General features: G+C 36.1%; 1 protein-coding gene across 2 annotated transcripts; it reads right to left on the bottom strand.

Annotated features, from left to right (window-relative positions):
- Window positions 1–9963: 9963 nt before the first annotated feature.
- On the bottom strand, window positions 9964–23299 carry LOC140037036 (multisubstrate pseudouridine synthase 7-like). Of its 2 annotated transcripts, XM_072080690.1 has the most exons (20): window positions 23124–23299; window positions 22720–22798; window positions 22427–22624; window positions 22116–22327; window positions 19471–19543; window positions 18989–19045; window positions 18366–18445; window positions 18221–18283; window positions 17574–17661; window positions 16770–16873; window positions 16505–16607; window positions 15567–15640; window positions 14063–14127; window positions 13731–13903; window positions 12969–13036; window positions 12819–12879; window positions 12205–12242; window positions 11856–11924; window positions 11419–11758; window positions 9964–10791 (listed from the first exon to the last, which is right to left on the bottom strand). In XM_072080690.1, exons 1-20 carry the CDS (start codon window positions 23282–23284, stop codon window positions 10762–10764), a joined length of 2136 nt encoding a protein of 711 aa, XP_071936791.1. In that variant the 5' UTR covers window positions 23285–23299; the 3' UTR covers window positions 9964–10761. The 2 variants fall into 2 exon arrangements, with proteins under 2 accessions (XP_071936791.1, XP_071936792.1); XM_072080691.1 differs by lacking the exons at window positions 16505–16607; window positions 16770–16873.
- Window positions 23300–23693: the final 394 nt, after the last annotated feature.

A 23693-nucleotide genomic window follows, 5' to 3' on the forward strand; every position in this document is an offset into this window, starting at 1 on the left:
CTTAGACCCCCTTCTGGCACTCGATTGCTTGGTGGCGGATCTAGTTGGCCGCTGAGTATTTCCTCTTTTTAGAGGTACCAGGGCAATTTGAAAGTTTATGCTCGGTACTACCGCACCTCAGACATTTTCCTTGTTTTAACCAGCACTTGGCCTAAGTGCCACAGTATCCACAGTTTGTGTGAGAAGTGACAGCTTGACTAGTTTGAGGACTTCCTTTGTATTTCTTCTCCAGTTCTACGTTCTTGCGTAGCAACTCAGTTTTCTCTGCATATTCTTGTTTCCACCGTCCTTCCCAGTAGTCAGCCAATTTTCTTTAAAATTCTACCTCATTTTGAAGAATATCCATTTCCTTACGCATTTCTTCCAAGATTGTCATCTTATCGGTTGGCTTAAGTCAAATGCTAACATGTTCTCTACTTAACATGGACGGGCTCTTGAATCTCTACAAGATCACTATCAATACTTCTAAATATAATGCAATACGGAGATCTTATTCCTTAAAAATTTCACACCCTAATTTACTCTCCAATACTCAATTATAAAGTGGCTTGAGAAGAAACCCTAAGCTCTTGCTTTCACTAGTGCCTTATTTGATTCCCTTGAATCGGTTCTATTATTTCGAGGTTAGATTCTCCATAAAACTTAGATGGAGCGAACTTCAAGAATCATTCCATTTTCACACCTCTCATGATTCTTAGGTTGGCTTATTGATCTAGAGTTTGGGTGCTCAATCAACCGTGCTAGGATATCAATCGTATGGTCAATAGCAGTAACTACGTGATTGTTTTCCTTCATTTCTAGGGTTTCGGTTCAGTCCAGCAGTCGTTCTCTAATCATCCCCTTGAGTTTAGAATTACTTAACCCCTCGTCCTCGGTCCCTTTTTTACTTCTTTAGCCGTCCATAATTCTAGTGGTGCCTAGTGCAATAAATAAAAGTGAATACGCGAGAAAATACTCAAACCAAAAGCCAATCAAGAAAAATTGAAAATAGTAATAATTTACATTCATTAACACTTCAGAGTTCATACAATTAGCAAGTCATGCGGGAATTACAAAAATATAGCACACAGGTGCCACAAAATACTTTTAGTCATGCACGACTAAAGTAAAGTCGAGTGCCTCAAAAGTAGGCCACACAGTCAAACAAAATACAATGGGCTCAGCACTAGCATCACATCAGCTATTCCTAGTTACAAAAGTCAAAAGCCTATCACTCTAGGTCTAGTTCACAGTAGAACTATCAGGGGGAATCTCCTCCTCAGAGTCCTCCTCCTGAACCGGGCTCTGGACAACGTCCATGACATCATCAATCAACATAGAAGCGTCTGTCAAAATCCCGGAAGCCCGATCCCGAACCTCCTCGCCTATCCTAGTAAGTTGAGCCATAACCCTCTGAAACTCATCACGAGCGACCTCAGCCTTAGTCATCTCGTTCGCTGCCATCCCCTCTAACTCTGCAATCCTATTATTCTGAGCATTCACCACAAAGCTCAGATCCTCAACCTCCTAAAGTAACGCTCGGTTGGTATTCACCAACTGATGACGCTCTTCGTCCAGTGATAGTACTACGTCATTAGGGTACGCGTAAGTCACCTATAGGGGCATCGGGGAATCTCAGAAGGAGGCGAGTAGCGCACACGAGCTTCTCCGCCACGAGCTCGGTAGTAAATAGGCCTAAGGGGCTCTATATGTCCATTAGTATGATCGTAACCATTAGCAGCAGGTCCATTTCCATTATCCATCCCTGCAAAACAACCACAATTTTCAGGTTAGAAACTTAAAGTTACTAATTCGCTTAAGCATGACTTAAGGTGAAACTAAATTATCTAATCTCGATTCTCAAGTGTAAAACCTCTAAAATATCTCCCAAAAAAATCTCTAAACCTAGGCTCTTTACTACGAAATGCCATTCAGGAAACTCTCAGGTACTAATTCTCTTTAACAACCGAAATACAATAGGTTAATAGTCAAGTGAATCTCACGGTCCGGTATCCTAAACTTTTAAACCTAAGATACACTACAAAGATCTGAAACTTAGGCTCTGATACCAACTGTGACGCCCCCACTTCTCCCTAAGGTGAACCAAAGGGTATCCGCGGGACGCCTGCCCAACTTTCGTCAGGACTCGGTGCAATTCCCGTTCAAACTTCATACAATAGCAACCAATACGACAAGACAAAGTAAGTAAGTGCGGAAACTTCCATAAATAAAATCCAGTCTTACATCATAAGTTCAAAATATATCAACTATCTAGCTCTTACATCAGATTCCCAAAAGGTACATCAATTCTCAAAATATACAATCAGCTAAAGTGTCTAGTCAGTTCCATTGGAAACCCTAATACAAAAGTGCATCCAAAGGTTTCTCCGAGTTACTCTTCATGTCCATTCCTGTTAAGGACAACAAATCTACGGGGTGAGCAATTGCTCGTGAGGCCAAGAAAATACACATGCAAGCACGTTGTTCAAGTAACAATCCCATTTGACGAGTAAGATAATAATATTCAAGTAAATAACAATTCGAGCTAGAAAAGTAAACAGAAACAATTCAAGAATATAGGAGCTCTCAGGAGATATTTTCCACTTGCACGATCAAGAACCTCCACGAGTTGACACTCCGTCAATCGGGTAGGTTATAGTCCGTAGAACTTCACTTATTATGTCCCCGTTCACCGTTGCATACACCTGTACGGGGCCTGCCTGTCGCTTGTTTGAGACGATACTACTCGAGTATGCCCAGCAAGACCTCTCAATAGGTCAAGTTTATGTTTTCTCATGGTTCACCAAAGAGTCCGACCAAGCCCGTACCGGCTCGAGTCCTAGGTTAACCAGTGAGAATTGAGCGTCCCTCATGATTTTTATTAAGAGTCGAGGAGATTCACTCCAATCGACTTATGCAGCCATAGCATAAATAATCACTTAAACACTTCACTTAATTCACTTAACAAGTCACTTCAAGCAATTCAAGTATTTCATGTCAAGTAATTCAAGTACACTTCACTTAAATGAGAACGAGTGCGATAAAATACACACTCGACTCGACATTTCCAAAATATTCGATATCAATAGGAATTCACACGTATCACGTATTTCACACACTTGACACTCACCAAATAAAATAAAAAAGAAGTGTCACTCGAGGGTTCAGGCATTCACCATGGGATCCTCTTGAAGGTCCTCTTGTGTGCCTGAACAAGTAATAATGAACTATTACACACTATCGTTTAAAACCCCTAATCATCGAAGAAGATTGTACACTTGTACAATCTAGAAAAATATCATGAAAATGAACCTTAATTACTCGTAAATCGAGACTCAAAAGTGGGGTTTTAGTAATACAAGAAAATCTGATTTTTATCCTTAAAATCATTGGATGGAAGCAAGTAGGTATGAAGTCATGTAAATAAATTTCCAAACGAGCGATCGAAGACGGACTGAAATGTGACACTTTACAATCCGGCCAAGAACTGGCCGGATTCGAGGCAGAGAAGAATCCAATTTTTTTCAAATCTCACCACCAATCCGGCCAACTATTCGGCCAAGAACTGGCCGGATATACGGCCGGATTCTTTGAAAATGTTCCCTCGCGAATTTTTTTCAAAACGGTCAAGATTTATCGAATTTGAGGGCATTCTTTGAAAAATCATAACTCACTTTCTATAGGTCCAAAATTGGAAAACTTGATACCGTTGGAAACTACTTCTAAAGTACTAAAAGTTCCTAGAAGACACTTTTCCATGATTCAAAATGGATGACATTCAAATTTTGGCTTCAAGTTGTTGTTTTGGGCTATCAAGACAGTTTTGGGGTTGATTTTTGGCCAACTTTGAAAATTCGGCAAAATTCACACAATATGAATTAGCCTCTCAAATTTGAAACTCAATTAGAGTTACAATTAAAGTTTAAAACAAAATAAACGGAACAAGAATCGAAGTTTTGAGCACCAAGATATAGCGGCTCAAAGTTATGGAAATTTCCTCACTAAACAAGAATTTTCCAGATTTAAAACATGAATTTTGAGGCTTTGGTTGGGCATCGAAATGGACTCGGAATGACACTAAATTTGGCATTATTACACTACCATATAAGGGCTATTGCTCTGTCAAATTTCATGCAAAAATTCGCATGGGAAGTAAGTTAACAAAGTCACTAAAGTTTCAAGAATTTCTAAGGCAAATCTGCCTTGTACTTCAATTTTCCTTTTCTCAATCATTTGGCCAATGACAACATCTCAAACATGGTTCATTTGTGAAGACAATGTCTAAGAAACATCCAAGATACATTTAGTAGGTGGTTAACACCAACAATTTTAAAATAACAAGTCTCAATCAAGACTAGCCATTGGTCAGCCCCAGATTTTAGGCTTTTCAAGCAATGACGCAGTTCTGAAATTCAGCCACAACTCACTCAATTAAACTTGGAATTGGGTGTGGTTGGTGGCGTTGGAAACTAAATTTATAGGGCTAAAATATCTCAGAAGAAATCGAAATTCTGTCCATAACTAGTTCATATTCAAGCAATAAGTTCCAGCACATAACAGGCTCTGCCGAGAAACAGGGCAGGTGATTTTAAAAGTCTGGTACGGTTCACTCAAGTGGAATCAGGGGATGCATTTTACATCATTGGAAAACTGGAAATGTCTAGTTTCTAATGCCATAAACGGAACTCAATTTTGACGTCGGAGCAAAGAGTTATGGTCGATTCAAAATTGCTGCCAGAGCAACTCTGGACAGTTTTCCAGCCATGAACTAAATTCGAAATTTAAACATTTACCCAACCAAATCAAGTGATTTTTGGAGGAAACTTTCCACACAACCTATATAACATATCTACATCAAAATCAAGTCAATTTAACCACAAAAATTCGCACCGAGGAGCTCGGTAAAGACAGGGCAGATTCGGCCCTTCAACATGCAACACTTCCTTTGATTTCCTTTTCACTTTTACCACTTATCTCTACTAGATTAACACTTAATCAACATAATTAACATTCAATCTCATCAAATCAGATCATCAAATCCATTGTGGAATTTCATAGAGCCCACTCACAAGATTTCCAACAATATAGTGGTACCCACATCAAGTTACAAGCTTCTAAGTACAATCTAACTTTCATAAACTAAGATTCAAGGGTTTGATCATTTGTTACCTCCTTAGATGATAAATCCAGAAATTTTCGGTCCTTTGAAGCTCAAGAAAACCGTGGAAATGAAGCTCTTCTCCTAGCTTAAGATGATCACCAAGTGATTGTGAGTGTATGGTAGAAATTTGAGATGATTTGGTGTAAGTTTGAGTGAGATGAGATGAAGAAATTTTTGGGTCTTCTTCCTCCTTGGTGTTCAGCTGCTTGAGGGTGTGAGAGGGAGTGAAATCTGATGTAGTTAGCTTCTAAAGGAAGCTTAAGAGTTTGTGGCCCAAAATTGCTCCAAAATTCAACTTATAATAATGCGCGTGCGCAAGCGTTTCGTGCTTGTTTCCTCTCGGGTTTGTTTCACTTGTGCCCTAAACCTTTAATGCACTTCCATTCATACTATTATTATTCACTCTTAATAGTCTAAAAATAAGGGTCTAATATCCCTTAAATAATTGCGCGCACGAAACACGCGTACTTCCAATTTGTGCGCGATAAAGCGAAATTTCTAAGAAATTCTTATAACGATGGTATAACTAACCAATACTTGAGTACTTAAACATAAAATACTTATTTTTAAGACTAATGTATAAGTCTTCAATCTCCAAGCTCATTGTACCCTTAAATCGATTATTGCCTCCAAATGCGAATTCACTATTCTCGCTAAACTAGTTTCCCAAAAATTAATTTTTATAACAAGTTATTTTAAAAATACATGTAAGCCATAGTTCTATGTAATTGGGTCTAAAAAGGTTGAAATAAATTATTCGGAGCAAATGGGCTATTAAATATTTAAATAAGCTAGTAATAAGAGTTTAAAATAGGTAGATTTGCGAGTCCACACATCAAACTCCCCACGCATCATCGATCTCACATCCCCCTTAAAGAAAGGGGTGAAAATTAATTTAAAAATTTTTAAAAGTACCTGAAAATTTTTAAAAACACCCTAGTTTATTCAAAACCCACCCCAAATTCTCAAAACACTCTTTTTGTTTAGCTGATAAATTATGCCCGCAATCAGTTTTCTGAAGACTTCGCCATAAAGAGACCTAGTTGGATCTGAAAAATAAGTTTAAGAATTATATTAGCCAAAATTAAAATTTAGGGACTAAATCAACTTTAGTAAAAATGTTCAGGAGCGAAATTGGCCATTTATTCTCAGAAATCACTCCTTTAATTTGTCCTTTCAAATTTTCATTAGTCACCATCTCCATCTGTTGCAACAACTACCATCACTATCGTTTTTTATGCTTTATTTTGGTTTTAAAGTTAGGCAAATCTCCTATTAATTCTCATTTTGTTCACCTTTGTTCTTTTTATTTAGTCAATGAATTGAACTAGGATCTAAGAAAAATCTAGAAAAAAATAGTATTCAATGCTCGATTAACCTCATGTGTAGTTTCAAATAATTTTTTATACTGGAATTTTGATATTCTTAAACTGATTTTCTCTAATTTCGCTTATCATCAATTTGTAGGATGTACTGATCATTATCATCGTGCTTTAACTTCTTCTTCGTTACTTTCAAAATACTTCCCAATCCCCTCACACCCTTGAGATTGCAAATCAATTTTTAGCATGGTCAATAGGTTCTGGGCCCTGGCTAACTGAAGCCGTCTGATCAGATATTCAGGCTTCGGCGGGAATCACCTGGAAAAAGAAATCCAAGCATGGGTTTTCCAAGGAGAGAAAAGTCGGGGGTGTATTCTTAGTAAAGCCCAAAAACAGATGATCATGATCAAGTCTTTATACTAGGTGGTGATCATGATTAAATCTAAATGGGTAAAAGACCTGGGAGCCCTTAAACTATTGTTATTATTTACTTTTGACCCATCATCTAAATTTTGTTTCCGATTGACCCTTAAACAATTAAATCTGCACACTTTCAGGACTTTCGATGACTTTAGGCATAAATTGGCAGGATCTAAAGAGCATTTTTGTTCATTCATAACTGCAGCATCGAACCAGTATCTAAAACCCTAAAAAAAAGACCCTTCAATTTCTTAAGCACACTATTAAATTCTTCTTCACAAATCCTCTGAAAATCGAGTTTTACCCATAAGAAAAAAACTTTGCACCATGCCTCGTATGTGGTGTTTTTTCCAGTAATTTAAAAGCTTCAGCTTTGCACCATGCTTCGCATGTGGTGTTTTTTCCCATCATTCAAAAGCTTCACTATCAAAATCTTTTAGGTAAAACTCGATTTTCAAAGGATTTGTGAAGAAAATTCTGATGTTGTGTTTAAGAAATTGAAGAGTTACCTCTTTTTAGAGTTTTTGATGCTGGTTCCGAAACTTCAATTACGAATGGACAAATATGTCCTTTAAATCCTGCCAAAGTTATGCCTAAAGTCACCGAAACTTCTTAAAGTGTGCAATTTTAATTGTTCAAGGGCCATCGAAAACAAAATTTAGATTAGGGGCCAAAAGTAGATAACTATAATAGTTCAAGGGCTCCCTAGGTTTTTTACTCAATCTAAATCTATTAAGATGAATTTGCCCTAATAACCTTATCGCGTGATTTGCTTTCCATCTCCTTAACATTATAATTAGACAGAATAGTCAAAAATTACAATTATAAGAGTTGAGTGATATTTTTGGCTAAAAAAATGGTTTAGCGGCCAAAAGACATAAAGTGTCTTGTCCAAACTAATGACAAAAAACTATTAAAGTGTCTTTCGACCCCATTATCAACTTTTAAATTTCAATTAAAGAACCATATCAACGGAATTTACAAAAATTAAGAAATAAAATTAATGTATTGTGACAATTAAGAATCCACAAGAGAAAGATAAATTTAAGGTGAAATTATATTCTCTTTTCCAAAATGAGTTTTTATAATATTATATTTTGAAGTGGGTTGCAAAAGCTAGAAAAAAATACCCAAAATAATGGAGGCAAATGAGATTTTTCAAATTCAAAGATGTCAAGTGATACTATCAGAAACCTCAAGGGAGGTTTTTAAAATTATCCCATTTATCATTTTTTACTTTGTACAGCTTCAAGCCAGATTGGGGTTGAATATCTCATCAGAGCAACCAAATGATTGTGCTTTACTTCGACCTTCCATAGCCGCCAACTCCTCCTTAGAGTCTATGGATGGCAATGAGTAGGGTAAAATTTGATATTAGCAGATATCTGACCCGATGATTAATCCAATTAGATGATGGGTTATCTGTTATCGTTTGATATTTTTTTGATAAAATAGGTTAGGATTTAGTATCAATGAGGGTAATCGATGGACAACTCGATAGGATTTGACAAGATGACTCTAAAAACCTGATACCTAATAAGTCTCAATTTTATCATCCAATAACAAAGTCTTAATTTTATAACACCATAACACAAAACTCTAAGCCAACTTGTTACGTAGTCCACAACCTACTTATTCTCTTTTAGTTTGTATTTTTTCCTCTATGTTTGTCTTATAGAGTGTTCATTGTCATGATTTATGTAAGGGATAATTTCATAAACCTCCCTGGAGGTTTTTAACATTTTCACTAGCCTCTCTTGAGGTTTCCAAAATATCAGATTCCTCCCTCATCAGGTTATTGAGCCCAATTCTTACATCAACTCCAGCAAAATGACATAATTACCCTGACAACTAATTAGATATTTCACAACTATGTTGACATTATTACTTAAATCATTAATTAGTAGGCTTAGTTGAAATAATGACAATTTTAAAAAAATAATTTTAATTTGCTATGGGCGCCAATTCCAGGCGCCCTTTTCTAATTGATTGGCGCGCTTTTCTAATTGATGTACATGACTAAAGCAACATATCATACTTCAGTGTTGAATTAGAGGAAGGGAAATAGAGATTTTTCAAGGAAAAGGTGAGAATTCAAGATGCTTAAAGAGGAAATTTGCTCTGATGAAAAGAGTGAAAAATTTTGGTAATTGTGAACATCTCAATGCTAGTTTCTAAGATTTTACTACTGTAAAATTTTGAAAAATTTTATAGTTTGGTTGCAGATTTTTAAGTTTGTTGTTGTTGATTATGTTTAATAATAACCCAACAAGTGATTAAATCATATCTTCGATGATGCATAAAATGGAAAATATGACATTATGTAGTTTATATTATGTTCTATGTGATTTACGTTTTTTTCTTTAGATTTCTAGGTAGTAGATTCTAGGGTTTTTTCCTTGAGTTTCTTGATTGTTAGTTTCATTATTATGGAACATAGGCGTGGTTTTGTATGAAATTGAGATATAGGACATTGGTTGTGGATGACTCCTAAATAGAAAAAGTGCTAATTGATGACCATTTTTTTTTTCTGATTTCTGGTTAGTTAATCAAGATAACTAGTATAGGGTAATTTCTATTACTAGAATTCACCTATATTGCTTGAACAAGCTATGTGTGTGTTTCTAGCTGTTGCAGCTACTCTTTTGATCTATTGTTTAGCTCATCCAAGACCCAACTCATGAATTGTCCTCTGTTGCTGCTTCATATTGTTGTTATATAGTCTTAGCTGCTTCATACTGTTGTTATATAGAGTCTTATGCATTGGCTATTGCAAATAGACGTTGTTACAAAGGGTTGCAAAAAAAAATTGGTTGGTTTCCACTTTTCAAACTCCAATAGAAATCTTGCCTTTGCCATCAATTCTACTTATACGCTCTGAAATTTCATTCTTGTTGCAATAGGTATGTATCAAATTAACTCACTAATGCAAATCTTGGGGGCAGTTGTGGAATCAAACTGTTTCTCTCTTGAAACCAATTTTATATTATTTATGTTTTTGAATTGGGTTGAACTTATTACTACTGAGTTTTAGCGAAGGTACCCCATATTTTATAAAATCTAAAGGGTAGCCAATGAGACTATCTAAAACCTCAGGTGAGGTTTCTTGTTTGGATATTTGCTGTAATTCCTAAGCATTACAAGAAATGCCACTGCCTCTCAGTTCCTGTATTATGGAGGAATTTTTTGGCACTACATTTTTTTTGGTTGGTGGTGGGGGGGGGGGGGGGGGGGGGAGAGGGATGCAGTGGTGGAATAGGTCTTTCTGCTAATCAGAGGCAAAATCAGAGACAACTCCCCCGTCATCCAAACAATTTTAGCCGTCAAAATCCATTTCCAAAACTTCTGATCAGCAGATACCTTCCGCAATGCAATTCAAAGGCATCAATCTCTACGCAGATAACTTATAAATGATCCATCCATCAGCAATGGATTCTCTCTAAACTTCTTCCTAGTTAAGGGTTTTGACCACCTTTAAATTTCCATTGCATTTTTCACATACAAAGCTCTGGCATAGAGAAGTGCATTATATCCTCCACACTCCCAAATCCCTCCAAAAACCAATGGTCAAGGAGCAACTAAGGAAAACTTTATTCTTTTCAACGGTCCTCACCTCCTATAAATTGTCATTGCATTTTTATAGACAAAACTCTGGCGTAGGGAAGCTTCATACCATCTGCTCTCCCAGAACCTCTCAAAATCAACAGACAATGTGTAACTAGGGGGCCGAACAGAAATCTCTTTTGTCAAGGGTCCTGAATGGCATAGAAAAGTGCATCATACCATCTTGCACTCCCAGATCCTCCAAAAATCAACAGAGAAGGTTCAAATGGCCCAAAGGAAAGCCAAAACTTTCCCAATGTTCGGATTGTTTTGCCTTCAAGGGTTCAATGTCTTGTGAAACGCAACCTGCAACAGGCCAATGTTAGTATTCCTGGAGTGGCAGAATTGAAACGAAAATAACTGTTTCAATTAAAAAATTGGAACCAGTAGAACTATTGACAGAGAGTACATGGAAAAGTGTACATGATTATGACAGACTAGAGCTGGGTTCCATATTGTTGTGAAATATTATGCTTGAAACAATACTAGATTTGAGCATCGTAAGCGAGATCTCATCTATTTCAGCACTTTACGCTTGTAGAAGCACAGACATGCACGTGCATGCACACACTGATATGCTTAAATGAACAAGGTCTAGTCCAGATGCAATTTAAGCTTTTAGATAAGCTCGTATTTCATCATAAGTCAAGCTTGGCACAGTATTCATAACACTAGCATATAATTCCTTGCGAGTTTGGGCATTCAGTCAAATTTCTCTCAACTTTTGGTGACCACCCTCTAGTGGTTTTGGTCCTCTACTCTTGGTTCATAATTTAGGAATTAACTGGGAGAGGGCCAGTTAACATTTCTGTTAGACTCAAAAGTTTAAGACTCTCCTTGTATTATTTAAAAAAAAAAAAAAAACGCCTCAATTACTTGCAAACAGAAAACTGAGAAAGCAAATGGCAAGCCAGCTTTTTACAAAATACGTACAGAAGTTGATGTCTTCAGCAGCTCCCTTATAGCCATTGTCGCGTAACCAGAAGCTGGAAGGGTAAAGCTCAATCTGAGAGCCTTCTGACTCTCCTCGATGTCAGCAGAATCATATACTTCAGTTTGGTGAGACCCTGCTCTATCACTTCCTGCCTCATCTTCAGCTGAATCCATGATGGCACTCACACATGATTGTCTTCCATTATCAATCAATTGTTCACCTGCCTTCCCATTCCCACAATCCTCCCCTCTGACATTTTTCAACTTTTGTGACTTGGAAATTAAGTCCATATCTGTCTCTGCTAAAGGAATGTTTCCATCTTTATAGGTGAGCAATTCCCTACAGAAAGAGAATAAGAAAATATCCACCATAATAAATTTGAAATGAACACCAGAGCCAAATAAATAAAAACAATCCTAAAGGGACACTGCCATACCATTCAAATTCCTTTGGCTTTAGAAATACCCGCCTGTAAGCTCCAGTAATGTTGGTTATTGAAAACTCCCTACAAGTAATCAGATTCTTCAAAGAAAGCAGACAAAAAGCAAGTACCAAATTGCAACACACAAGCAGGACAATAAGCAAGAGAGAAAGCATTCTCAAAAAAACTGATGAAGATCTTATGTAGAACAATTCTGATGATTGGATGCCGTCTAAGAAGGCACCTCAGCAGCATCAAGTTTGCTCAAGAGGTCATCCTTAGCCACTTTTCTAAGAGAACTACGGATGGAAATACTGAAATTCAGTACTTAGTCAAACAAGAAAAAACCAACTAAATAACATACTTGACACCATGCACGCTCTCTGTCAAGCCGATAGCGTCCTGAACAATATGATCAACTACAATCAGAGGAGGAAAAAAATAACACAAATGCAGTGAAATAGGAAATTTAAGTAATCCTAAGTGAACAAGATAAAGAATGATATCATGGAAATGTACTAATATTCTCAAGTTACCTGAATTAAAGATGGCAAAAAAAACATGGGTGACACAAGAATTACCCACTAATCCCACCATTCTTTTTGAGAACTAGGAAAAACCAATAAAATTCTCCAAAACACTCAATGCCTAAACTCTTTTCCCTTTTTTCTAACTCTTCAGGTTTTATTTCAATACTTTTAAGCAATTCAGGACCCAAGGTAAAGTAATTTTCATCCAAATCCCACGTACATTAAGAGGTTGTAATTTATTAAAAATTTGCACACTACTTTGGTAAATCCACCAATCTAGGCTGAAAAAGCACTAGTTAATCACTTTAGTCCTTTCATAGATTACGAAGCACATCAGAGGTTCCACACCAATCTGAGTACTTCGAATAGCAACACTTGGGTAATAGCAACAAAAATCTATCTCCGAGCACCAATAATCGTGTACCAAATTCTGACAAAGATAACGTACCTTCTTTGCCAAGTCACAATAAACTTCTTCAATATCGTTCATTGGATAAATCACTTTTGACCTGCCATTAGTAAAGTTTCAAATGCAAAAGGAACTAAGCAATGATCTATAGCATCAGTGAAGAGAAAAAGTATTCAAGTTTTCTCCTACCCTGGTAAAGGAAGGACAACATCATCTACCGTGTAAGTCCCAGCACTTAAATCTTCCTCAGTTATCACCTGCAAAATAGCACTTTACTGCCTTACATCTGCAAAATAGCACTTTACTGTCTTACATCTTAATTTTAAAAAGAAAAGGCAAACCTTAATAAAAAAAAAAGTTGCAAGAAAGAGAGAGCAATTCACAGAGCAAGCAATGACAGCACTATACTAAAAAATAATTAGGTCACTTTTGTCAAAACTTCATCTCGATAGACATCAGATAAGATCATCTTCAACACATCGTTATCCAGTCCATGAAGATGATTCTGACTTTGACTGGTTCACTTCCAAACAGAATCCACACCATCAAGAAATAATCTCCATTTATATATTGAATCCAAAACAAAAATCCACATAGAATATGATCAAGTTAAACTGGTGAGATTCAAGAGGGCTTCATACCATTGCATTGCAAAACCACAACCAACTAATAGGGTTGCATGGCAGCAACTATCTACCATCTCAATTCTGATTACTTCTTTAAAGTAAAAAGAGATCCACTCAATAAAATAGGTTTCAACATCGGCAGGTGGCATGCATTTTCTAATGCAACGTATAAATAATAGCAAAAAGTGACTTCTGAATGATTATAAAATTGATCATTTCCTCAAAATGCTGAATGATGCAGACAGTTCAGGTTCCAGACTTCTCCAACTTAAGTTAAGAGACCCAGGAAGCAAAAAATTAAGACAGTGACAACCTAAATACTTGCCTTTACTGTTACATCTTTTTCTTCTGGGAGGTCAGCTTCTGAGATTTCATCTATATGATTAGAGGTGTCATTTGAGCTACCATCTTCAAATTCAGAATAATTGGCCCCCCTTTCTGCTTCACGACAATGTTCTTTGCAATACACCAAGTCCCCCAACACAACATGATCAATTCCTGGAACATGATCAGTCCCAGAAAGAGGAAAGAGAAGCACAACATAATTAATCTCATAGAGATATAATATAAGAAGAAATTAAAAAAAAAAGCAGAAAATCACAAATGGCCACTGAATCAGCCAGATGGCTCCAAACGAGAACCTAGAGAAATACACACCATATTTTTGCACTCTCATACTAGCTGCATGGTTCCAAAGATAGCTTTGATAACTATGTATGTACCTGAAAAGCAAAAACTATCTTTATGGAACTTATAAGCACCACTAATATCTCACTATTTAGATATAAAAGATCATTCCCATATGCATAAAATTGAGAATGGCTTGTTAAGTGTATGACCAGTATGAAGAGGAAGTCAAAGCCGAAGCCCACAGGCAAATTAATGATCATATTCCTATCCTAGAGAAATTTAAGTGAATAACACAAACAATAAGAAGAAGTGGTAGGCAAAATATTGACAAATGAGCAAAAATCATGACTCCTATTAGCAAATAGCAACTTGTTATATATTACTTCTATAATTTGTAACTAGTTCTCATTGGGAAAGAGACAAATTAGCATGAAGAAGTTCCTAGAACATTCTACTCATAGCATGACTATTAGGACGCAAATGTGCTGCACAAAAATAATCAATATAATGAAACTGCAACAGAGAACCACAATGCAGCACTGCACAATTTAGCAGATTACTACACAAAGCATTCATGATCTGCACAAAAGAGGGAATCCTTTTTCTACAGATAGAAGAAAGTATAGCAGGAGACATAAAGGGGGAGAATTCACAAGAAAAGTTGACACCAAGAAGTTATTCACTTTCCAGATTTCAGTTAATGTAACTGCAAGCCATATAAGAATAGGCTGTAGATGACTTCTCTCAGATTCGAAAATTAGAAAAAAAAAAAAAAATATGGCCAAGAGATGCCAAAGAAAAAATTCTCTTCTTTGTTACCCATGGTAAAAATGTCTTTCATCAATGTAAACCTTAGATGTTGCAAACTCTGCTTAATGATATATATAACAATTTCAATTGCATGTCAAGTATCCCAAGCACAATCTGTGATTGCCATATGGTGCTCCCCACTGTAAAAGGAGACACCAAAAAGTTGAGTCTAACAAGAAACAAACTCATTTAAAATAAAAGCAAACCAAATTAAATGTCTTCCATCATAAACATGAAGCATGCTTTATATGACAAACCAAAATAGCTAAAAGCAACAGAAAAGAATAGGTTGTATAGTCACATCTAAAAATCTATTTTCAGAACTCTGGGGAAGGTCAGTGCTTCTGACAATGGAAAACAGGAAAAAGAGTAGCATTTGCTCACAAACCATACGTCTTTCTCCCTACAGCACATTTACAAGTTGATATTGTTAAAAAATGGCAACAACTACCATATGCAATTACTGCACCAATAAGGGACCAATTCAGTTTCAGTCTTAGAGAAGCCAATAAGCTTGTCTTCGCTTGCTTACCACACAAAATGTAGACATTGGCTCAAGGCTGATCATATATCAACAGATGCTAATACTCGTGAGAACCCAAACATACATTTAGTAAGAAACTAAGATATACTACTTGGAACTCATTTAAAGTATATTTCCAGACATCTTTGCATTTAATTAACGAAAGAAGGAAGGAAATTTATTTTCTTGACCACTTACATCATTCTAAGCGTCCTAGGTATAGATTTTAGGGCTTGTAAGTAGTTCCCTGGACTTCTCTTCAGACGCTGAAGCTGTATAGAATTTAGAAGCAAAAGCTAGTAATGAAGGTCAAGATGATGATTCTCATGACTATTTGTCACAAAAGGCATCCAGAACAATAAATAATCATAATAATTAAAAAGAAAGAAGAATGGCACAATCAACAGTGCTGAATAACACCATATAAAAAAGCCATACTCATCAGAAGAAGAAACCACCTTAAACGCATGCTAAGGCTCCCCTTTTCCCTTTACTTTATTCATACTAGACAACAGATGTTCTAAAATAAATGGTTAATAATTTGTTTTCACCAATAGACTACTGCTGATTAAACACTCAAACCTTCAGTTAATACTTTTTTTGTCACAGGCTGACGAAGGGGTAACCTATAGTCAGAGAGAAGCCCTCTCATTTCTTTATGTTTATGGAAAGCTTAAAGAGTCTCAACATTGTAAAAAGAAAGAATTAAAAGAAAGTATAGAGCAAAGAGGAAAACGGTGCAACATGTTCAATATTTACATTAATCAATTCTTGTATGAGATTGTAAGCTTAGTTCTCCATCATTAGAAACTCTATCCATGATGCTGCTGCCCTATTTTTCCTGGTGATGCTACATAGTAAGTTATAGAAGAAGAGCAAAGTTGAAAACACAAAAAGCTAGAAAAGTGGATGTAGGGAAGGCAAAGACAACCCAAGGATTCCCTTAATGCAGGAATACACATTCCACTAAAAATCACTTTAACCATTTTGAATATACTAAACCTGCGAAGTTTGAAACTCACAATGAAAAGCATCAAGAAATGAATGACAAGAAGGAAAACCAGACTGAGCCACTAGAAACAGCAAAAATGACCCAAACGAAGAGAACAAGCAGGCATCAGTAGTTTGAAACTTACTATTGCCCTTTCAGCAACTAGATGGCGAGGTAATTGCCTTAGCGTCCCTTCAATATCCCCAGTATCCTTATAATACTCCCTTACCTTTCCTACAGCTTCCTTCTGTGTTAAAAATCTAAGCTAAAAAAAACAAGTAAAAAGTGCTGCCAAATTGCAAGTAGCAGGTTAAACAGCATATTGAGCTTCATACAGATGTAGCTATTTCTACTCCTTTTTTTAGGAAGAAGGAAGTTTGAGGCACATTTAGAATATACTACAAAGGATATCCCCTTCTCTTGGATCAAGGATCATGTCGACAGCATTCTTCCACTCCCCACGCAGCAAGGTAGCTCCAATAAGGTGGGTGGGGACAGAACCACTTCCAAATCTCTGAATCAAATCCCATATCATGAAAGGCAAACAAACTTTACAAATACATATATACCTGATATGAACTTCCACATCTTGTTTATCAAAGTACGATGGTGAATTAGATATTTTATTAACAGCGATAGGGAAATGTGGTAAAGGAAAATACTTAACCCTCATGTTTACCAATGTTAAGCAAAGGATGGAACTAGAAGAAGGGCAAAAAAATCAATTAGACTGCAAACTAACAAGGATGAGGTAGAACATTATTTTGGAAAACTAAGTTGCTCGTATCACCTCACTGAAACACATGATCTTCCATCAGGATACACAATCAAATACACAAATATCTAATACTAAAGCTGGGCAAAACAATTAATGATCCACATCAGGCATTTATCTCCAACATGTTACTGCATCTGATGTCAAATTGATTGATCATGGTAAATCGCCATTCTCTATCCCAAAATTCAGAAACTATCAAGGTCAAATTATACTTAGACAGTTCAGGAAGGAAATTTAGGGTAGTTAAAAAATAATAAAATAAAATAAAAATAAAGTAAAACACCAAAACATGATCATTTAAATATAAGCATGAGGACAGGAAGAGGTCATCTAATACATATTAGCTAGGACATCAATGTAATGAAAAGAATGGGCAATGGAGGACTGTAAGCTTGAATCAGGAAAGAAGAAGAAACAAGAGCAAATAAAGACATACCTGCAAGCCAAAGTAGTTAATGAATCCAAGCTTTCCCAATGCATTTGCAGATGCTTCTATAACAGCTTCGGATTCTGCAACCACTCCCCTGTAAAATTGTTTATTGGACAATAATATTAACATGTTCCAGAAGCTATAACAATTAATGCCATTTTTAATAATAATACAAGTAAGGAAACAAAAAGGAAAATAAAAACGAAAAATATTTTTTATTTTCTTGTAAGTAGTTGATAGCTTTTGATTTTCATCAAGTAATGCAAGACTTCAGTAGATGGACGGTTCTGTGCATGTTCTCCACAAAGGGTATTTACTCTTTATGCACAGTAAAGTAACAACAGATATATCTAGCCCTACAAACATTTGTCTGTATTGCAGCAGCAAAAAGCTGTGTTTAATTACTTGAATCTCTTGAGTCTTTCCTAATCCTTGAAGCTACTCCCTACCAACACTATTGTATTTACCTCTTCATCAATCTTTTAAGCATCATTGTTATCTGTCATTATTTTCCTTCTCTATTTCTTACTAGACCACCCTCCTACATCAGCAAACCCAGGCAACAGGGGTACTGTATATATGAAGGTACGATCATTTTGTACTGTATAATCTGGCACAGGTGTATTAAAGCTACACAGTATGCATATCCTTACCTTAATGTGACTGTAAAACGATTGCCATGAAGCTGACCGAGAAGAAGCCCATCATTAACATGACTATCACAAGGATTCAATTGTCAATCCAAACTCCACAAAAGTAGATAATATGAAAAGCAAAACTGCAATGTTTTTATCTCACCAAAAGTCTCCAACTTTGATACCAATTAATCTTTCATTGAGTGCAGCTAATCTATTTGCTCGCTGCTTAAAAACAGTTACCTGAAATTTTTAAACAGGAAGATGTGAAACTTGATCTCTATGCAAAGTAGAATGAAAATATCATAAAAGGAAAGAACTTAAAAAGTTCAAAAGTAACAGACCCATAACACAGAAGAGCATGTTATAAGCACTATTGTTAATGTGGAAAAGCTATAATTGGTAATATGTATGTAAGAAACTAACTTAACTATTAAATGAAAATAAAAACAAGAAGAATAAAAAGAATAGCAATCTCCCAGCTGTCATACGCTTTGAAAAGGATGCATCACAATCCCATACAGCATTCCTAAGATTCATTTTTTTTTTTTATCCAAAGATTTATTACCTCTGAGTCCAAAAAGAAGCTAACTTAAAGGGTGTCCCAATTCAATCTTGAATTGGAAAGAAGATAGCTTAAATCAGTGTCAGCACAAAATAAATGCTTTTTCCTGATACTCAAATGGAACAAATGAACATCAAGAACAAAAGTAAACCAATGCCAACCATGAAAACTGCAAGCAAAGAAAATAAATAAATATAAAAGAAAGAGAGATATCAGATTACCCTTTGAGTTGATATGGAGCGCTTATCCTTTGTACCAGCAAATCCAAAGGACCTTGGCTGCCAGGAAGAATAACAAGCAACTTAAAAGATCCACAAAAAACAATATAAGATCCAGTTTTTATTGATACATCAATTTCATGAGGGCTAAAATTTTGTAAATATTTTAGTGTTGTCAAAGAACAGCACATAGAACATTACAGCCATGCACAATGTACACTAGGATGTGATACATCCAAGAGCTAGATTCAACGTAGCTTTAGTATGCATTGGCAAAATAATCACAACCAACATTCACAAATTGAACACTAAAAATGTACTAGTTGAAGGTAAAGGTGACAGGAAGAAAATACCATCCAACTAATAGGTACTTGAAAAGGCAACTAGAAAAAGAAAAATATGATGAAGAGATTGACCACAGACAGTCAACATGAAATTGCTCTCTGATATGAAAACAAGAAAGCATGTGAATACACATCATATACCTGAATCCCAAGCATCTTGCCAATAAGCCCTAGTGCCTCCTGTGTGTCCTTGTTTTCCTTGTAAAGATGAAACCTGAGAGTTTAAAGTAACAAATCCACTCAAGATGTTTCCCAACTGCAACAAACATCATAGAGACTTCCTAAGTATCAAAACGAAGCCAAGCGACAATCATTTATGAACCACCAGGCATTATAAAATTGTTTCCTTTTCTTGTTCAATGATGCAAAACAAGCATTATCTTTTGATTGGAACCCATGAACACCTTCAGTAACCATTTCAAGTTGCTTGCCTACGAATAAACTAAGGAATAGTCCAGCTTGCTACTCATGGAGATAAATCATGGTAACCTCTAAAAAGATTGTAGTATTACAATAGCCCAAAAGCTTTACTCACCAAGAAGCATAAGCATGTCAAGTTCCAGAGGAAACCTAAAAGGAAGGAGAAAGTGCAAGGCATTTCAGAACTTAAAGCCTGGCTAAGTGAACTGCCTGTTCTATATATCATATGAGAGAAAAGCTCATCTTTCACATATTGGGAAGCTGGCCTTCATTCTTCCAATTTCACCCAATGAGACCACTATACTCACATAGTGTACTGCATATTCTGCAAATCCTATTTTATTAAATATAAGAGAAAAGCTCTTCTTTCACATAGTGGGAGGCTGGCCTTCTTTCTTCCCAGTTCACCCAATAAGACCTCCATCACTCATTTAGTGAACGAACCTGAGGAGCCTCATAAAGCCCCCTTTTGCCTCATCCCAATCCCCCTGAAAAAAGGATGAAGTAGCTGATCCCTCTTATTACTATTACTTGGGTGGAATCAAAGCCATGGCACCAGAAAGTTAACAAGATTTCAGCTCTTCCCCTCATCATTAGCAAGAAAACCACTAAAATTCATAATTTAAGGAAAGCGCTTCTTGTTGTCTTCTCTTATTCAACCACATTGAACCGAAAAAAGTCTTTCCAAAATGCTGATGCAATTATATTGCAGACAATTGTAGCTGGCTTCAGCAGAATAAAACCTATCGTTGAAAGTGAAGGAAATGAACAGGGCAAAGGTATGGAATTTCACCCAAAGTTTTGGAAATCATTGACAACATCAAACAGGAAGAAATTTCTTTGCCCCTGTGAACTAATACCTTCTTTACCATAAAACATTAGACAGATTCTCATAAAATCTAAAGTTCAACAGCAACTTGTTGAAAATTTATGTATCTAAAACTGTTGAATACTTTGACATTATTTGGCACCTTAGAATCATCCATTTTAAACCTTCAGGAGAAGAAGATACCACTCAATTCTAGAAATTCAATAAACCCACATTCTGAGGCCAATTGTCAGATTAATTCAAGTGCTGCCTCAAATAGTTGTCCAACTTAAGCATATGATTAGTTACACTGAGATGGGCAGTATATCATACATAAGTTCATCCAGCTGTCTTTTCTCCTACACATTAGGCACTAGCCAGTAATTGCTGCTTAACAATTTGCTGATCTTCTTGCCTCTTAAAGGTTTACTTCTTCTTTGAAGGATGCAAAACTATAGAAAAACAATACATACCAATACCAAAACACAGATAGTGTCATGCCAAATGCAAACGTATTCAATCAGTAAAAATAGCTACCAAAAAAAAGGAAAAGAAAAACATTCAAAGTAGAATCTGAAACAAGATGATAAAGGCTCCATGGTAACCAACAATTAACTTGAATCAGCCACTATATATCTCAAGAATGTGGAGCACAAATCTATCAGGAGGTCAAATGCATGTGAAACAAGGACAATTTTGCATCTTGAACCAGTAGACAGAATTTTAAAAAGCCCTCCTGATCTAGGTTAGAAGGTTCTTACCAGTTGAAACAGCATTATAATTTGGGCCACTCACATGACGGAGCTAAGAATGTATTAGGAGAATTATTAAATACTTGTAACCTGACAGAATCATGGCTATTGTCACCAATAAAACACTGATTTTTACAAGTCTCAAGGTTCAAAAAAAATAGCAAGTAATAATAAAGGGCAGGCAAATAACAGAGTGAATTATGATTTGAAGGCTCAAGCCATCTAGTCGTGCTTTAGAACCAAGTGAGCATTGAGTTTCAAGTTGTAATAAATCACTACAATACTCCTCAAACTGTCACCTGAAATCCAATTGAATAATTGATTGGCATCTCTTGAAGCCCCCAAAAAAAAAAAAGAAGATGCCAACTATCTTGCTACCCTAATTGAAATTTCAAAGGAAACTTGATCCCAATTTTCCCCTCTAATAAAAAATATGCAAAATACTTCAGACTTCATATCCACATGTCATTTATCATCCCATTCTCATACACAAGGAGCCACTGACTCTCAGAAATTTTCACTAAGTTGAATAAGATCCACCCCATTAGACCTTCATTCATAATGCACTTCAATTATCTTCCTCCAGGAGTGAATAGATGCTTTTTCTACCAGTATTTTGAATGCACCTGAAGACATCCTTTTCGCTCATTGATTCTAATCATTTAAGCCCACTTTTCAGATGCAGTGTAAAGAATTCTATGTCAATCAGTGTTCATTTTCCAAATTGCGAAAGAGAAGTAAAGAAAGGAAATATAATCATCTGATTCAAGGAATTTTCCAAGACAAAAGTGAAAGTAATTTATCACCTTAAGTATTTCCCGAGATGCTCTGGCCAATTGTCAGAACCTCTACCATCATAAGGTTTATCATCTCTGTCTTTCCTTTTCTTGAAGCTGTGCCTTCCATGACTCTTTCCCCCATTTAACCTTACTCGAATGCACTTTGATGTGGCATCTGGTCCATCTATTGTGTCAGTGACAAGGAATTTCAATTTCTCTTTAAAGAAGTTATGCACCGCCTGGAAAGCATCCATACACCATTAAAGGAAAGAAAAGAAACCTGGAAGAAAAATACTTAATATACAAAATATCATCGGAAAATTTTTTTCCAAACTAACCGTTCGGTGGGACTTATCAGAACTTGGAGATAGTACAATGGGCTCAATCTCAACCCCACCACCAGAAACAGTCTGATCTAATAATGCTTTCAACATGCCAGCATTGAAATCACCAGCAAGAGCTCTAAAAGATCCTATCTCAGCATCATAATTCTTGTTTGGCTGATCAGCTACCAATACTTCCTTTTCTTCTACAAGCTGATTGATCAAATCATTAAAAAATTTCATCAACACAATTGTATCCACAAATGCAAGAAATACACCAACAAAAAACTACAAAGTCAGCATTGTACCTCAGCTGGAGCCTCCAATGAGGTCAAATGAACAACATTACCTTCCAAATCCACTTCATTTACGATGAAATCTGAGTACCTGAACATTAACATAAACTAAAAGTAAGAACTAACCACATTTCTATTATCCCTTGCATACACTTAAAAAATTTGAAATTTAAAATCAAACCCGAGAAATAAAATTTCAATCTTTTTACTGATCAACATGAAGGTACCATTTCTTGAGTCTTACATTAGAATCCATAACACACTCGACTAACAACCAAAACCCAATAACTAAAACATATAAAGAGAACGAAAAAATCATGTATTTCCAAGAATCTTTAAGTTTCTGGGCTTAGCATTGGGAGGAATTATACCAGAAAGATGGTATTTTTTTGTGTTGAAGGAGAGAGGAAACCAACCTTTGTTTGAGGATTCCACGAAACCCCGGAAGCTGAGAGATGTAGCAAAAGATTCCAACATCAGATTCATCAATGGATTTCATTCTTGATGATATTGCAGAGTGGCTGTAGTACCCTTTAGAAAAACTGCAGCAGGGTTTTACCTTTCGGTGTTGCAGCATCTACTGCAGGGCTTTAGAAGGGTTAAAAAAAATTGTTCCGAAAATTGGGATAATTTCAGAAACCTCCCCTGAGGTTTCTGACAGTCTCAAGGACCTCCCCTGAAGTTCCGAAAATCCCTTATACCTCCCCTAAAACTAAGTAGATAGTATCAGATTCAACCCAATTGAGGTGGACAATGAATATAAAATGTGTTTCAGGAGAGAGAAAATAAAGAAATACCTCTGCCCTCAAGATTGTCATTAGTAAGGATGTTTAGGTTGAAAATTTCAATGGAATCTAGTTCCTTTGAAATTTCAAGGGGCGTATGTGAAACTGATGGAAAAAGGTAAGGATGTATTGCAAGAAATTGTGTTCTGCTTCATGCCAACGGCTCTCAAAGCAGTTCTTTGTAACGGTAAAAAGAAACAG

The sequence above is a fragment of the Coffea arabica genome, chromosome 2e (assembly GCF_036785885.1).
Source record: "Coffea arabica cultivar ET-39 chromosome 2e, Coffea Arabica ET-39 HiFi, whole genome shotgun sequence".
Lineage (NCBI taxonomy): Eukaryota > Viridiplantae > Streptophyta > Magnoliopsida > Gentianales > Rubiaceae > Coffea > Coffea arabica.